Consider the following 18,361-nt stretch of genomic DNA (forward strand, 5'->3'; position numbering starts at 1 on the left):
TGACTCCGGCTCTCCGCCATGCCATGGGTTAGGCGGACTCCATCCCGCAGCCGAGAGGGCACCAGCCAAGCGAAGCGGCGGCAGGAAGCGGCGCGGTCCGGCAGAGGAGCGGCGGGAGGCGGCGGCGGCGGGAGGCGAGCGCGGCGCCCCGCGGCCCCTTCCATGGACGGCGGCGAGGAATTATGAGCCGCGGCCGGCGGCCGGGACTGGCGCTCGCCCGCTCGGGCTTTCCCCGCTGCGCGCCCCGGGGCGCCGGGGCTCAGCTCTCGTACGGCACCCCCTTCGGCCCCCCCGGCAGTCGCTGCTCCCGTCTCCTGACCCTCCCGACGCTCGCTCTGTCCCCCCTCTCCCTGCCTGGCGCTCGGGGTTGGGATAATCTCGCTCGCACCCAAACCAGAGCGCTCCCGCGGCTAATCCTGCCCTCTCCCCTCTCCCTCCCCACCCCGCCCCCGGCCCTTCCTCTCCCGGCGCTGCCCTCTCCCCTCCCCGCTCCCCCTGCTCGCCCCCTGGGGCCCCTCCGTCCCCGTCCTCCCGCTGCCGCCGGCGGCCCGGCGGGTGGGTGCGAGGTCGGGGCTGCTGGGCACCCCGCCCCTCCCCGGCGGGGCCGTCACTAGGCTGCCGGTTCATTACAGGGTATTGATTTGTATGTGCTTCTCCCGGCGCCGGCCGCTCCCGCTGGTGCTGCCGGAGTTCGGGCAGCGCTTCTCGTAGCGGCGGCGGCAGCTCCCACCAAACATGTCGGCTCCCGCCGGGCCCCGGAGCGGCCCCGCCGCTCCTCAGCCTCCTCCAGCCCCGCAGCCCGAGATGCCGGACCTCAGCCACCTCACGGAGGAAGAGCGGAAGATCATCCTGGCCGTCATGGACCGCCAGAAGAAGGAAGAGGAGAAGGAGCAATCCGTGCTCAAGTAAGGGCGGGCGCATCCCTTTCTCGTTCTCCCGGCCGCGGAACTCTCTCCTCTGGCCCCGGGGGCGGCACGGCCAGGGCGGGAGAGAGGAGTGGGGCGGCCGGGGTCGGGCAGGGGTGCTCGGTGCCGGGCGAGTGTGGGGCACGGCGGGAGGGACCCGCGGGAGCGGCCGGGGAAGCGGCAGCGCTCCGTGCCTGCCTCAGTCGCGCTCTGCGGGGCGGCTCCGGCTCGCACGCCCCGGCGCCGGCGGGAGCCGGGAGCCAAACATGGCCGCACAGGTGCCGTCCTCACCCGGCGTGTTCCACCGGGAGGACGGGGGTGGGTCGGGGCGGCGGTCGGCGCCGCCGGAGGGGGCGGACCGGCAGCATCGGGCCCGGTGCCGGGGGCGCGGCGGGCTCCGCGCTGGCGGCGGCGGCCCTGCCGGGCGGAGCGGCACTGCCGGGGCCTGGGCTCCGGCCGCCTGGCTGGGTGGGTTTGCCACAGCCGCCATCTTCCCCCGACAACGTGTCTGCCGCCCGCCCCCGCCCCGCTGCTCTTTCCAAGCGTGAGCCCCGGCGCCGGGCAAAGCGGGACGCCTTCCGCCTGCCCGGCGCGGGCGTGGGGGCAGCCACGGCCCCGGCCTCGGCCCCGGCCCCGGCACCAGCAAGAGCTGTCCGGAGCGACCCGGCTCCTGCTCTGGGAGCTAGCTGTCCACAGCCCCCCGGCCCAGCTCAGCACCGGGAGTTGTCCACGGCCACACGGCCCAGCTCAGCACCGGGAGCTGTCCACAGCCCCCCGGCCCAGCTCAGCACCGGGAGCTGTCCACAGCCCCCCCGCCCAGCTCAGCACCGGGAGCTGTCCGCGGCCACCCGGCCCAGCTCAGCACCGGGAGCTGTCCGGGGCCACCCGGCCCAGCTCAGCACCGGGAGCTGTCCGCGGCCACCCGGCCCAGCTCAGCACCGGGAGCTGTCCGCGGCCACCCGGCTCGGCACGGGGCCCGGGGGAGCCCGAGCTTTCCCCGTGCGCTGTGCCCCGTTCCCGGGGTGACACCGGTCTCCTTGCAGGGGGTCCCGCTGCCGTGGGTCACGCCCTTCTCCCGTTGGCTGGCAGACACGGAATAAAGTCGAGAAAACTGTTCTCTCTTAGTGATGGAGTTATCACGCTGACTGCTAGTGGCTTAAAAATAAGCAAAGCTACTGCTGTCGTGAACGTGACTTTGATGAGTGTGGTGAAGATGAAGCTCTATACTCTAAGCGGTTTTTTTCTTTTGTATCAAAATTAGCGTTGTGTCTTAGGCAAGTTGATTGCAGCTGGCCTTTCACACTCAGCACCTGGAAGCTGTCTTCTGGGCTTTAGTTGCTGACTTTGGAAGTCCATTTCCAAGATTCATTGCATTATTATTAGCATCACACTGAAAACTTCAAATATAATTTGTGTGACAGCTCCTAAATATTGAGGAGATCTAAAACCATTTCAAAGTCTGTTTAAAAAGGTTTTTTGTTGGTCAAACATTCTGAAGCATGTCAGTGTAATGCGAGCACTGGAAATAAAGTACCATGCCTTCTTCTGTCACCACATCTTAGTCTCTTACTCTACAGTTTGTTTGCTATTGGGATACTTTTATTTTGAAACAATTTAGACTATTTTATTAAGTTGCATGATATATCAAAATAAATGAAAATTTTTGTCTAACATTTCTGCACTCTTTTTAAAAATCATTAGCAGAAATGGAAACTGAAGTTGGAAGCTGCAGGAATTCAAGGAATTAAGTTTGCATTTTAAATATATAATAATAGTATTAAAATTTTAAAGAAGGCTCTTGTTAATTTTGCTGTGGACTGTAATATTTATGATCAAATATAAAGTAAAATATCAGTACAATACTAGGATCAGCTTGAATGGTTAAGCTTGCAAATGAAGAATAAACTGTTCTCAAGTAATGGTAAGGTAAAACTAACTTAAGAAATGAAGCAGAATTGTTTTAATTTGTGATACTGAGAATCTTGGAAGCAGACAATAGGCAAAAAAAAAGGTCTTGATCAAATCTAAAGATAAAATTTTTATGAGGTTTAGTTTCTCATTATGTCTCACTAAAAGTGTCCTCTTGAGTTCTGTGTAAGCTGTGAGGGAGATGGTAAGGTGTAAAGTTTATATATAAAGGATAGCCTAAAGCAGTGCTATTAGGAAAATGGAATTTGAATAGATGGCTCACAATATTTTGGAGGATACTGAGAAGTGAGCTGGTGTCAGATGAATAACTCATCAGTTTCATTTTTCTTAAAATGAAGTGTCTCCTTGAACCATCAGGTACATGTTTATTCTAAAAATATCTACAGATTTATCAAGCACAACTCTCCACCAAAGTCATACCAGCATCTTTATGTAGATATTACTGAGTTTCATTCTCTTGAGAGATATTTTCCTTCTGTCAAAAGAAGAGAAAGAATAAAAAAAACCTCCTATGTTTATATGAATGAATTACTGTTATTGCATAGAGATAAATATAGAGCTAAATACTGCAGTCTTTGTTCAAGTGTAATTCTCCTCGAAGGCAAGCTTCTTTTGAAGTGGAAGGTATTTTTGCCTCAGCAATAAATTTGTGTCATTTCATTCTGTGGAGAAATATATCAGGATTAAAAAAACACTGAAAACAAAAGTTGACATTTAGAGATATTAACACAAGAACTGTTCAAATGTTGAAGAAAGCAGCAAGCATGTGTTCCCTCTATTTATTTTTTTAAATAATTTATGGTGATTGAGTGTCAGTATGAATGACTAGTCCCTGGGCTCTACTTCCTTTCTCCATTCTGTTTCTATCTTGTGTTTTTCAAATTCTTATGCTGTTCCCATCACTGTGGTATTTGAGCATTTTCCAAAAGAGCATTAAGTAGTGTGACTCACATCTGTAATGTGGACTATTTATTCTTTTCCTTTCACTCCCTGGGGTAAAGATGTGTGGATTTAAAATAGATACATAATTTGTCCTTATGCTTGTTTTACTTTTTCTGGGGAAAGGAAATACAGATGGTATTGAGTTGTAATCTGTAGCAACTAATAGTGATCGGGTCAGCATGAATTCTTGCCAGGATTTGATGGAACATGATGGCATGGAAAGCAGAAGCTTTCCAGATTTGCTCTGTCCTTTGGCCTGGTTTGGTCTGTGAAACACGCTGAGCTACAGTTGTGCACTATGTTCCTGAGGTGGAACTTTTGCTTCAAAAAAGATGGGTGGCAAACTTTGCTGCTTTGACTGTCTCTTTTCTGGAATTTTTGGGACCCTTGGAGTGTATTTTGAACATTATGGGCAAAGAAGTTGTCTTTTTGACAAGGTTATTGAATATATATTTTGCATAACGATTAATATGCATAATGCGTGACAGAGTGAATTTATGTCTGTACTCTGGGTGTAGGTCTTTGCTGTTAAAAGAATATTTACATATTTTCAACTTTTTTCTTTGTGGTTATTTTACTGACTTGGATAGAGGATAGAATTTATTGATGATCACTTTTCCTTTAAATTATGTGCATCCTTCCTCTTATAAAATCTGGTTTTGTGTGTGTAAGCTTTTTAACAGATTTTAGACAGCACATTTCCTTCATACAGACTGATTTATGGGATCAGTCTTGTGCTTTTTAAATTTTAATTTGTACTTTATTTTTGTATCAAAGAATCGTGTTGAAAGAATACACACAGGAAAAAAAAAATAGATGTTAGGATGCTGCCATTATTTATTAAGACTTCTGTTTCCGTCTGTGTGATGCACATCTACACTTTCCCACTTGAAATATCATGAGTTTCCAGCTCTTTTGCTGAGCAATTCTAGAGATAAAATGTTCTCCTCATAAAGTCAGACTCATAGCTCTGAAAAGACATATATTTCAACTTTTCATGAGAGTCTGGCCCAGTAGTAGACAAATTTTCCCAAGATAAATTTTTTAAATGAAATCACCCAACTTTTCATATATTTGCAAAGAATCACAGGTTTACCATGAGGTCCTTGTAAAAGATTTCTTTTCAAAATGTGTGGCTTTGTCAGCTGATTTATCTAAGAAAGGTGGATATATAGTGGGCTAGCTAGAGGATGGTGGCTCTCTGTTAACCACCACTGTCAAGTCCAGAGTGAACTTTAGGAAGGTACATCTGACTGCAGGCTCAGTTACTGTGGCAGTGACTGCAGAGACATTGTAAAAGTGGGGTGACTACACTGCATGAAACAAAACCTCTGACAAACAAACCTCAAGGAGGCTGGGCTTTGTGAGCTCTGTATGACACTGTGAGTGAGTGAGGTGTGGGACAGGACGCTCACCCGGGGAAGAAGAAGCAATAGATTGTTGGGCGTGACTCACAGAACTGTAAATGTCAGACTCACAAAGCTATTGTAGTATTTTATAAATAATTATCCTACTTTATAAATAGTGAGCTCTGACTTACACTGTCTTAAAAGCATTGTATGTTTTGGATTTGGATTTCAGAACTGGAGAAAAGAAGGAGAGAGGAGATATATGTGGTGATTATTGATTTTGCTTTTGGAAAATGGAGATATGTATAGGAATTCCTGGAGTTTCTAGAGTAAAAGGCAAAAAGATTTGCTTTTGTCTAAATAGTAAACTAGACTCCAGGCAAAGTTAGTTATGTTATGCTTCCATAGTTTTACACTGCATTTTGTCTGAATTTGGAGTGCTGATTAGAACAGTTCGTTGCTACACCACTTGTAATTTTGCTCTTGTTTCTATGTATTATAAAATCAAATATGGTCCAAGTGACTTTAAAAGTAATAACTTTGTGCAGTATAAAATAAGTGATAGTGGAAGTTACACAAATACATATATATACATATACACACACACACACATATATCTATAGTTGAGGAGTTGCCCTCTTTCCTGCCCTACCATGTCCTCTTCCCTTCCTACCACCTCATTCTACTCCCTTGTAATATTCTTTATAGTCTGCCCTTTCTTTTGTTTTAATAATTTGTACTGCTTTTTTGGGCCTCTCTCAAAATTGTCATTGTTCCTTGCTCTTCACTCTTATCACATGCTTAGACATTTTATACTGTAGATAATACTTGTCAAGTTGTTATGGCTTGTATCATTTGCTCTTCAAGAGGAATCAGAGTTTACAATTGTTCTATAAAGAACCTCACTCACTTTTAGACACTGTCTACAAATGATTAAAGTAGTACTTCTTAGTGATTAAGCAGAATGTATTTGGAGATTATGCAAGGTGGCAGTTACACTAATTATTTGGCTTGATAATTCTTGTGTTGAGTAAAGTTTTAGAAGAATGCGATAGTGCAGGCATTCCCAAGAAGTACAAGTAGGATCGGTTGGATGTAGAAAGGCTTGGCATCGTATAGGGCTGAGAAACAGTCTAACAGATACAGGATTTAGTTAAAAAAGAACCCCCAAAATAGACATTCAAACCCAGATAGTATGTGCTTTCTGTAATCTTGTCAATAAATATCTTTCTGCACTCTTTAAAAAAAAAAAAAAAAGGAGAAAAAGAAAAAGAAATTTTACATCTAAAAGAGAGGAGTGGAGATCATAATTTTAAGGTGCTGGGACTGTATCCTGGAAAGCAGTGACTGGGTGAGATGCAGTGGTCTCTGGAGATGAGTTTAGGGGACTGAATGGTCCATTCTGGGTTTTTTTCTGCATGCGTCTCTGATCTGGGTCACATCTAAATAACTGAGAATGTCAAATAATTGATTTTTCCATTAAAACAATGGCTAATTAGTGTATATATTGTAAGTGTCAAAATACACAGAAGTGATAGGTTACTGCAGAACTGATGTAAAATATGGATTTACCCTGCTAGTGAAGTTTTAAAATACTTTCAATATATTCAAAGTTCCATAATAGGGAGGAAAAAGTGAATTAATAATTTTAATGTGCAATTTTAATCCAGTGGAATGCGATTTTATTCAGTTTAATGCCACCTCTCACCCTTTTGCTTTAGTGGCTTCCTTCAAGTTTTATTTTCATATTTACAGTCAGTCAGAATGCTAGGGAAGTTTCTAAGACCATTAGAACAACCTTTTCCAAGAAGAATTATTTTGGTGTGGTCTTTCCTTTTCCTCCAACATCTTCATTGATGATGCATTTTGACAGAAACTTGCGGAGATAAAATCCCAAGAACACATTAAGTGATGAGTTATGATCTCATCTGTTTTACTGCAACTGAAATTATACATTAACAATGACATTTGAGGTGGGGATGATTTTTTAAGTTAAATTTAGATCACATGTGCTGTTTTAATAATATATCTTACTATATCAAGGTTATTGGTTACAATTTACCTTAGACAACCTAATCTCTCTAATAGTGGGCAAGTCTTCTAATTTAAACTCATAAACAGGGAGAATCTCTAGAAACACTAGCTGTCTACGAATGGCGTTCAAAAGCAGCCATCGTTAAAAGTTATTGGTATTATAAATCTGAAGTTCATATCAACCAATATTGTTTTCAGTGCTTACTGGGTTTAGATCTCTTTTGCAGGACTACATGGTGTAACAGGAGGAACTGTTACATCCTTGAAATAATTTGATTAAGGGTTTGTTATAGTTTATTAATAAAAACAGTTTACACCATCTCTGGTAGTGCATTTATAAATTCAGTAAACTCCAACAACTTCATCTCAGGAGTTATTTGTACTTCTGGTGATACAGTAACATTGCAAAATTAGTGCTGTGCAGCTGCTTCTGCATGATATCATGTGGTGACTGTGTCCTCATGTAGTTTCTCCAAGCTATAGTCTTGAAGCTGCAAAGATGTCAGTAAGGACTGAGACTGTAAGAGTTAATGTAACAAAGAGTAAGAGATTGTATTAGGGGAATAGCAGAGCATATAAGAAGTAAATACATGTGATTTTTGGAGTGTAGGGGTTCAAAGCAAGTTCTCCTGGTTTCTGTCATTGAAGGTGGAAGACAGTGTTTTTATAGTCTTGAATTTAAGTATCAGCTGTCATCGTATTACATGCTTGCAGTTGCATTTTGATAAAGAAGTCAAACTCATGCATTTTGATAGAGGAAACATAATAGTCATAATAATTGACTTTATGTATCTGTATCTTTAGGAGTTTCTAAGTTTTGATGTGAGGCCATAAAGAATTTGATTTAAACTTTAAACTTTTTATTAAAAATATAGTGAGAAATCCTGTTTGTTCTAACAGGAGTTAGCAAGAGTTGAACTCATGTTTCAAACAGGTCTGAGTGCTTCTATTTAGAAAGTTCATAAGAAAATCTTTAAACTTTAAACAACACATGAAACCTATTATTTTCTTTGTTTACTGTCTCTATTGGGTTGGTTCTTTCTTAAATCTCATATGAGCTTGCTTAAATACTTCCTGATGACCTATTCTTTATTTGACATTAATATTTTTAAGGTGAATCGTTTCTTAGAGCAAATATAATAGTGTATTTATAGTCGGAATATTTATCAGGTCATAACATTTCTAGGTATTCAATATAATGTGGCATTTTGATTCTGTGTATTTTTGAGGCCAGACTTACTTTAGAATATGTACTATCTTAAGCATATGAAGGACATACAAGTTTTTCACCTTTAAATAAAATTGTGAGTAGAAGCAGTTAACCTGTTTTGGAAAATGGTTTACAACAATCTTTCATATAACTTTTCAGAAATGTGTACTCCAGCATGTTAGCAAGAAATCTTTTTCCGTATAGTGTTTATATAACTCTTGATGCATTTATACATTTTTCTGATTACAGAAAGGATGAGTGAAAATAAATTATTTTAAAGCTGTTTAAGGCCCAGAGAACGCATAGAAAACATTGCTGGTTGTGACCTCAACAGGTCTTCCAATTCATCCTTTGCCTCAAGGCATGACCAGCTCTTAAGACAGCAGTTTCTGACACTTATTTGTATAACCTAGTGATTGTCAATTGTGGGACCCCACCTAACCAGTGAAATAAATAGCTTTCCTGGCCAAGGCAAGGGCACATAGCAGACGATGCACTGAATTCAAAGCTAATAAACTCTGCAAGTGCTGTGTTGCCTATGTAGCATAAAGTGAAGAGTGGGCCAAGCAGATTTTAGGGTAAAGCTCTTGTATGCAGGATGAATATTCTACATTTTTTCAAATGATAGATTATTACTGAATGGTGTAAGAAGAATGACTCTACTGCTGACTCAAACAGGGATGGAGATTTCTTGAATTCCCTAGATAATTTATCTCAGTTACTCAAAGTCCTTATCCTTACCACTAGAATTTCCTCCTTACTGTTAAACCTAAATCTCTTTCCTGCCATTTGCCACTTAGTCTGTCCACAATGGAAACACAATGCAGTCTGTTATTTTTCTGTTTGCAGCGACCTTTTATGTATTTCACAAATGCAATCATATCTCCTCCTGTATATTCTCAGCACTCCTTTCTGTGTATTCAACAGGTCATATTTTCTAGACTTCTGTGTCCAAACCCAGACACATATTCCAAAAGTATGGGGAGAGCGTGAGGATAAAACTGTCTTGCATGGAACTCTTGTATAGACCATGTCACATGTCTTTAAGGTTTTTCTTGTGGTATAGCACTTATGGATTCATGGTCAGCTTGTGATCTACTATCCCTTCACCATGCTTTTCTGCAGAACTCTTGTTGAATCAGTCATTCCTCATTTTGTATTTTGAATTTGATTACTGCAACTATGCATTGTTTGTCTTTAGTGCCATTGAGTTGTATTCTGTCTATATCAGATGCCTCTTAAGGATTTTACATTCAAGTGCTTAAATAAGATGCACAACAGCCCTTGGAGCAGGAATGCCTCTGGAGAGAGAGTATCCTAATCACAGAGATATTTTGACTTTCTCTTGCCTGTCCATTTGCATTCCTGACTGTACAATTGTATGCCTTCATTGTCAGGATGCAGAATAACTTTTCATGTTTTACCCATAACTTGTTCATTTGGGAAGAGAGAGCTGTGTTCAAACATCTTCCTGATAAAGGAGACCTTTCACCAACCTGGAAATACACAAATGCTGTATTATTTTAAGGGAAAGAGTTGCATCTGCTGCCATATTTATTCAGCAGGTGCAAGATGTTGGTTGACTTACAAAAAAATTGAAAAAATTTGAGGTCCCAAAAATACATAATTACTAGGGGTTTAATGAAAATAAGAAGATGGGTAGTGGAAGCAATTGTCCATACTCCTGATTGAAAAAGTCTACTCACACCATTCTACATACTGAGGGGTTCTTATAGGGGAGAACCAACACTGGCATCAAAATAAATCCATCATGGAGTGTGAGTCCTCACAAAACCAGACTTCTTTAATTCAGTACACATAGAACTGTTTGGTCAAAAACCATCATTGCCTCAGTTTTAGTATCTTTTTCATTCCCACATTACATCATTTAGAGCTTGGATTACACTATTTGAGCCCAGAAATTCTTTGGGATTCTTCTGACCAGATCTGAATACCTAGAGAGGAAGACATCCATTTCTGAAATCACTTAGGTTCAATTTGAAGCAAATGGAAATAAAGAGGTGCCTTTAGGACGTGATCCATCTCATCTTAAATTAGATATTTCAAATAGGCCAGATGAATTGCAGAGCCTATTTCTGGCTGTGGACTTAAAAAGAAAATAGAGTGAATATGTCAGATGTAGAAGTCTATCTCACAGACTTCTGTAAGTTGAGTCTGCCTTGCAGAGTTCTGCCTTTGAGAGTAACTCTTCACTATTTGGTCCTGTAAGTATGCCATGGACACTTTGCCAGCTGACACTGACATGTATAGCTTCCTAGAAGCTGTTTGTCAATCTGCATATTTTACTTATATTTCTATCAATTATTAATTAGGATATGCTCATTTATCCATATCTTTATTATTTGAGACTCACTGCTGGGAATCTGAGTATGCTTCCCTTCTAGTTCATGGTTATTCTTAGGATTTGGTATATTTTTTTATACTGAACTCAGAAACCCTTTGAAGAATGAGATCTAAAAGAAGACCTTGGAATATTAAATCTTTCCAGCATTAAGATTAAGCATTCCCATCATCAAAAGAGCATTGCAAAGAAAACCTTCCTATGCCATTCCCCAATATGAATGAGTAACAGATATTTTAAGGTAGAATCTCATAGATTAAGCTAGTCAGATTGCTAGATGGGAAGTCACAAACAGGATTTGTCTACTACTTGTAGGATTAAAACAATGTAACATTAAGACCCAAAGGAAGCTCTATAAACTCAGTTTGACAGTTTCTTTCCTTAACTCACACTCCATCTCTCTTTTGCTATGTATTATTTTAATGGGATTTGTTTAGCTACTGTGTATTTACAAGCTGGTAGGTCACTTTTGATGGTAGTCTGTTAAAAACGTACTGTTGTCCCGCTGTGCATTCTGAATTTAGCATTTTCTTGCTTTGAAGGTCTGCATAAACAGGTATCTATGGACTATGCTGTACGGTATTTCAATCAAATATATTTTTGCTGAATCAGGCCCAGAGACAGTTTGGGAGCATGAGTTTTGATTCAGCATGCTTTCATTAATTTGGCTAGTCATTGCCATTATGATTCATTTCATTCTGTGTAACCAACTGCTGCACAGTAAGTGACAGCTGAACCATGCATTATCTAACAGCTAGAAAAATAACATCACTGTCACGTTTAGAAGGCTGAGGATTATGCTTTTATCAAACATGTGTTTTTTACTAAAGTTAAAATGCTTCAGGAAAATATCATATTTTTTTTGAACTACTTGCAACTTTGCTGTAATGAAGTGATGAAATATCATAGCAAACACTATGAACTGTGTAAAATTAAGAATTTAATATTATTTTATGGATAGAATGAAGCAGCTTGTTCTTTTTTTTTTAATGTATTAACTCTTTGGATTGGTAGTAAGGTTATGCCTGTTGATATTTTGATGATAGTCTGATTTACATATATGTAGTAAGTCTGATGAGCTATGTTTAAGTGAATTGTAAATATTTCTGAAGTGTTGATATTACTTCCATGCTAATACATATTACATCAGAAGACATTTCAAGTTAAGCAGTAATTGTAATTTTTTTGTGGAACTTTACCAAAGATTCCACAAGATTTTAAAGTTAAGAAAAATCCCAATATGATTGAAAGAAAACCGTATTTTTTCTAGTATCCATGTTTTTCTTAAAAAACTGTACCTTCCAAGTTTTAAAATATGTTTTAAAAATCCAAATCTATTTTTCTTCTGCCCTGTTTATGGTTCTTCTGAAAAATTGCTGTAGAGGATGCTCTGAAGGCACTGGGCCAGGAAAAGGTGCTTTCAGGGTAGAGTACAGAGAAAGTACTTGTTATTTGAAAGCCTTGAATTCTGTCTGCTTGATATCTGAAAATGCAGGTGGCCAAAGCTGAATGAAATCTAATGTGCTATAGCTGAGCACATTAGATTTCATTTCATTTCATTTCACATATGTTTATGTATTTTGAATTTACTTAGACATGGTTGGAAGATAAGTGTTTTTAGCAACTTTGTAGAGTTTACATGAGCTTGTCTTCTTCAGAATTTGCTGAGTGCTCTTGTCTAAAATTTTGTTTGAGTTCTATATTCCCAAGCTTTCTATAACACAGATATTCTCATGTATTAAAGAAGGTTTTTTTTGGAGAAAGAAAAAAATAAACATTTAGTCACATTTCTAACTTTTTGTATGCATGGTCATATTTGTTCTGCACAAAGAAGAGTGATAAAAATTATAGAATTAGTCAATATGTCCTAACTTAATGTCTCAGAACTATTTCTTAATTAAGACCAGTCAGTTACAAGTAAGAAGTTTGTTTATTGAAGGAATATGGGTTAAAATAGTACCTTTGTTTAGATTTATAATTTATCTTAATAAAACTTTAATAATCAAAAATCATTCACTGAATCTGGAGTTTCACTATGGAAACTAAGTCATAGTTCAATAGGTATTGATCATGGGGTCATTTTAATAAGTAAAAAGCACTGATGTATTTTTTTTCTTGGTAATATTGAAATAATTAATGATATACCCCTAATTTTATTTTTAGGTTAAAAAAGAGCAGTTTAGAATTGGTAACATGTTTTGTCACTCTTCATAGCCACAAGGTTTTTCTTTGATAAGGGCTTAGGAGTGTTTTATTATAGTAATCCACAAAAAATTTGTATTTCAAAGGGACTGCTGGTCCTAACATGAATAAGACTAAACATGATGACCTATTTTAAAACAGCTTTTGCCTGCCATTGAAACTGCTGGATTTTCATCAAAGCTGCCCAAAAGAAAGATGTTAGTTTGTGTTAAAATAGGGAAATTGCCATTAAAAATCTTCTATCTTGGATATGAGTATATTTTATTTAATTCCTGAATGGCATTAGGATGTGGAAGGAGGTTTAAACTCCATTGTGCCTTTCTGTTGCTTGATATGTTTGGACATCATTAGCATCTTTTTAGGGAGTGTTTGAACATCTGCATAATAGTTTTTGTAATTACATCACCAAAACATATTCTACCCTTAGTTTCAACTTAATAAAGATTTTCTTCAAAATTTTTCTCAATATGTGAAACAAAGGAAGGAAAGGAGTTATTGAACTGATGCCCACCAACCCAACTATTCTTTGCCTTTTAATTAATAATGAAGTTTATATTTCCATAATAAATGGCAACATAAAAACTTACATATATGGAAGCATGTAACTCACTAGATTCATAATTAATAATGGTATAACTTCTTCTGGTGTGAAGGAAGTATTCATGCTGCATTTACATGTCCAGGTGTTGGGGTGAAGCTGCAGAGGTGGCAGAAGACACCAAGACATCCCCTCATGTCAGAAAAAATTGGTTTCCCCCAGTTCCAAAATGGATCTGCCACTGGCTATATTGTCAGCAGTGACACTGCTGGCCAGTCACACGTTATCTCTGTGGATAATGTGTAAGAGATGATAAAAAATCCTGTAAGAGAGAGGAAGTGAGAAAAATATGGGAGAAGCAACCCTGAAGATGCCAAAGTCAGTGAGGAAGGAGGGGCAGAAGGTGCCTCCAGGCACCAGAGCAGAGATTGCCCTGCAGCCCATGGTGAAGACCATGGGGAGGCAGCTGAGCCCCTGTAGCCTGTGGAGGACCTTATGCTAGGGCTGATGGGTGCACCTTGTATGGAGCTGGGACCTCATGGAGAGCCCACTCTGGAGCAGGCTCCTGGCAGGTACTGAAGCCCGTGGAGAGAGGCACCCACACTGAAGAAGGTCTTCGGGCAAGACTTCTGATTCTCCAGGGGCCCCATGCTGGAGCAGGATGTTCCTGAAGGACTACACCCCGTGGAAGAGACCTGGAGCAGTTCTTGAAGAACTGTAGGCTGTGGGAAGGACCATGTTGGAGCAGTTCAGTAAGCACTGTATCCAATGGGAAGGACCCCACTCTGGACCAGGGGACAAGTATGAGGAAAAAGGAGTCATGTTACAGGGACATTTCCCTGTGACAGAGTCACAGAGATGAAGAGCCCTCAACTGACCACAATATCCCTGCCCCCTCCACCTGCACTGCTCCAAGTGTGGAGGTAGAAGGTTCATAAGTGAAGCTGAACCTGGAAAGAAGGAAGAGGCTGGGGGCAAAAGTGTTTTTAGATTTTTTTTTTCATTGTCCTACCCCGTTATTAACTGGCAATAATTTGAATTATTCTTCCAAAATTGGAATCTGGTAACTGGTGAGTGGTCTCTCATAGGTCAATATAAGTGTCCTTACATTGACCTATGAGCTTTTCCATCATAGTCTCTGCCCTGTTCTGCTGAGGAAGGGGAATGAATGAAGAGCTTGTTGGGTGTCTGGCAGCCATCCAAGGTTAATCTACCACAATATTTATTTAGCAAATATATTTGCAAAGGCTAACTTGAGCTTAGAGATACTACTCTCCCTGGGTCCCTGCGAAATCAATACAGTAAGAAAAAGAGAGGTTTCTCTAGAAGGCAGATCTGAGAGGCTAAATTCAGCTCCAGAGCCCCAGGCAATTCCGTGCTGTCAGTGCAGCACCCGCAGCTCCATTGCCAGCCCAGCTGCTCCTTCCTGCCTCCATGACACCATCATAGCCCGGTGCAAGTATCTGTTGAACTGCCTAGACAAACTATTTCAGGGAGGTTAAACTAATGAAAAAATATTTTCCCCCTTCATCACTTTGGCAGAGCATCTTTTTAAGCTACAGAAAGGAACTCATCTGATTTACTGTACAGTCCTACAAAACGCTGAGCTAGCACAGCTGAGGGGCTGAGAAAGATTAGCTACAGTACTTTTGGAGTCTCTGAGAGCAATGGAATTATTCCACCACTATTTCCATAGTCTGCAAAGGCTGGTTATTTTGCAGTCATAGAGAGAACCAGTGGACAAATGTGTACAAACTAATTTCTGATTTTGAATTTGCTGTTTAAGGTCTGTGAATCTATGCCACCAAAATTAGTGTTGAAAATTTTTTGGTGAAGAAAACAAAATATTCATAAAATTTTTCTGCTGAATAACTGGAGTTGGAAAGTCATTAGTGTTGTTACTTTAGATAGAACTGGGTTTTGTGTCTCCATATCAAGCAGCAGGTTTTCTTCTTTTACACTTTTAAAGCTCTGATTTTCAGACATAAGTTAGTTCATCTCACAGGATGAAGGCAAAAAGGTGAGATGAAATACCTCAGATGACTCAGGTTAAGTGAATAAGCTCTGTAAAGCTGTGTTGCTGCATTTTCCAATGTGATCTGGGACAAAAATAATGAAAGGTGTGTAGCAAAGGCCATAGTTGTAATTGCTGCAAATGTGCACACTTGTATTTTCACAGGTGAATGGACAGTCTTTTTGTTGTGTAAAATAATGGGAGAGCTGCTTCACCCCTAGTATTTTAGATTTTGTATGGGAAGATCTTCTGATTATTTAAACCGTGTGATGGCTTTGGCTCTAAGTTTGTTTGCAATTTACTTGAAATATAGGCTACATCAATATTTTTAAAAAGAGGACACAGAAATAGTTTTGTTTTAATTTAATCTGTTACTGAAGCATAATTTTAAATAGAGATCTTGTAGATTACAAAAATTATGATTGACTTTCAGTATGTTAGGGTCATGAATTCATTAACTACTGAATGTTTTTAAAATTACATAGAGAAATACAAAGTGTGAACCTATCATTGTTAGTGTCTATGCCAAAATAAAAAAGAAAGATAGACTTTGCATCAAAGTGTTTAATTTTTCTTATAATTGCAATAAAAGTAATTGATTCTCCTAAGTTGCAGGCATGCAGACTTACTCGTGTATTTGAGATGTAGCCTCATTGGCTTAATTGAATTAAAAAAAAAACCTGACAAATGTAGCAATTAAAAATATTGCCATGCTAGTAGCAATTTTCTGAATGCCTACCTAGCATTCTTATTTTTAAGCAATGCTATATTTAGAAGGACATTTCATTCTTTCAGAAGAGAAATGAATCTATCAGGACTAGGACTATTATGTAGGAATATTAAATATTCACATATTTTATACTACTTGGTTGCTAATATTAGCCCAGTATTCATGAGGACCTACATTCTACTATTGGTTAGATTTTTTTTCTCTTGGATTGCTGTAACTGTCTTCTTTGATCTGCATTGTATTGAAAAATAAAACAGCTGTCCCCTTTCTCATGTCTTCCCTCTAGAATCCTGGTAAAAATTACTACAAAAGCAATATTTTAACATGTTAACATGTGTAATATCCCCAAATGACCGTGATGGTCCTCCTTTCATAATCAAAGCCCACTCTTCTGGAAAGATTTGCTGCCCCCAAATCTGGATAAATTATACATTTAAAAAATGTCATATTCATTCAGAAGCCAGTAATTTTATTACAACTTTGTTTTGAACATTTTCCTATCAACGTCAGACACACATTTCTGGAGGATATAATGAGCTTTTACTTTCTCACAGGTTAATATTTGGACTGTTTCAGTGACTGGTTAAAAATTTCCAGTGCCTGACTGTACAGTGACTCCATTACTGGTTTGTAGTACTGCTGCCTGGAATGTCTGTGTTAGTGTAAAATGAAATACCAGGTCTTTCCTCCCAATGCTATATGTAAAGAAGGAGCACTTACATTAGATGCTTCTCTCTCTAGAAAATGAAAATAGAACTTCTATAGAGATCTACCTGAGATGATAATGGAATTATTCTGAAAAATAAAAGATATTGTGAAAGACATATTCATGTTTAACAAGAATTTTTTTTCTACGCAAGGAGTTATATATTTCTTCCAATGCTCCAAATAAATTTTAAATCAAGTAAATTCTAGTTTAATATTTTTATTTTACTTTCATGTATGTCATACAAGATAGGATTTTCCATTTTTTTTTTTTCATTTTATATCCATTTTGTATGTAAAAGTATTCTGGGAGATGACCATTTAAGTCTGTCAGTTCTTTGTATTTTAATACAGACTTAATTGAAGCTATTCACTTCCCCCAACTCATTTTATAGAGATATGGTGAAGCTTGCAAGAAAATATTTGGTTTAGACCCTCTCACTGGCAAACAAAACACTTCATGGCTTTCTTGTTTTGCTTTTCTGAAAATTTTGTTTCCATAATGAAACAATAGAGCTGAATTTTGGTTTAACTTGAATTCTTTTATTCTATTAGAAGTCTACTAATGTCATTAGATTGCTTCTGATTTAATCTTATTGTGAAAGAAAAGAAATTACCTCCATCATTTCTCATCATTTATGTCAAAACCTATAAGGGCCATGTGGGAGTGAGAGGCTGCAGACCACCTTGCTCCAGCCCTGTAGAATTTAAGCCATGAATTTGTATTTCCTGAACTGTCTTTGCTGCCTGAGGAAGAGTGAAGAGAGCAACAATCTGAAGTGAGGTGTAGTGCCCATCCTGGTGAAATCTTGAAACAAATGAAAACACAGTCTGTCACATTGGAATTGTATTCTTTGGTTTTGTAAGATTTTCTGCCTTCTTACTTGATAAAAAGGATACTTATTTTATTTTCATATTCACTGTACAGGCTTCCAAATTTCCTGTTAGCAGTAAATTAAAATTTACTGTTACCATTGGTCAAGCAGGAGGTGCACATAGTAAAAGCATGGATTGTAGATTGGCTTCTAATATTTTGCAGATGTCTTTATTTTGCTTACACAGTAAGGTGTTTTCTGGTAATTCCTGTAAAGATTGATATTATTTTACCTTCTAAGAAGTGGATAAACATTATAATATCTAATGTTCCACCAAATGTAGATGAATAGATAAAATATGTAAAATAAATGCAGAAAATTGAGCCACCTTGTCCAAAAATATCTTAGCAAGAGTAAAATCAGTTATCCATTCTAACTATTGAAATTAATCCAGCTGTTCACTGTACCTGTAAAAGGCAAAGAAGTTAGCAAGCCTTGTAGTATCAGCACTCAGTGGTTTTCACTGTGGGTTCTAGAGCATGCTCCTTTTATTTTTTTAAACTTAATTACTTGATTAACCTCATACGTCTTTGACTACTTTGCTACCTCTGGATATTTTTGTGTAA

General features: G+C 39.7%; 1 protein-coding gene across 45 annotated transcripts in view; it reads left to right on the plus strand.

Annotated features, from left to right (window-relative positions):
- The first annotated feature begins 720 nt into the window (after positions 1-720).
- The window catches only part of RIMS2 (regulating synaptic membrane exocytosis 2), a 447,420-nt gene continuing 429,779 nt past the window's right edge, over positions 721-18,361 (plus strand). For all 45 annotated transcript variants that reach the window (XM_072924886.1, XM_072924887.1, XM_072924890.1 and 42 more), the window contains exon 1: positions 721-905. In XM_072924886.1, the coding sequence (XP_072780987.1) occupies positions 736-905 (170 nt within the window). In that variant the 5' untranslated portion in view covers positions 721-735. The remainder of the gene's footprint in view (positions 906-18,361) is intronic.

This window comes from Taeniopygia guttata, chromosome 2, assembly GCF_048771995.1.
Source record: "Taeniopygia guttata chromosome 2, bTaeGut7.mat, whole genome shotgun sequence".
In the NCBI taxonomy this organism is placed as follows: domain Eukaryota; kingdom Metazoa; phylum Chordata; class Aves; order Passeriformes; family Estrildidae; genus Taeniopygia; species Taeniopygia guttata.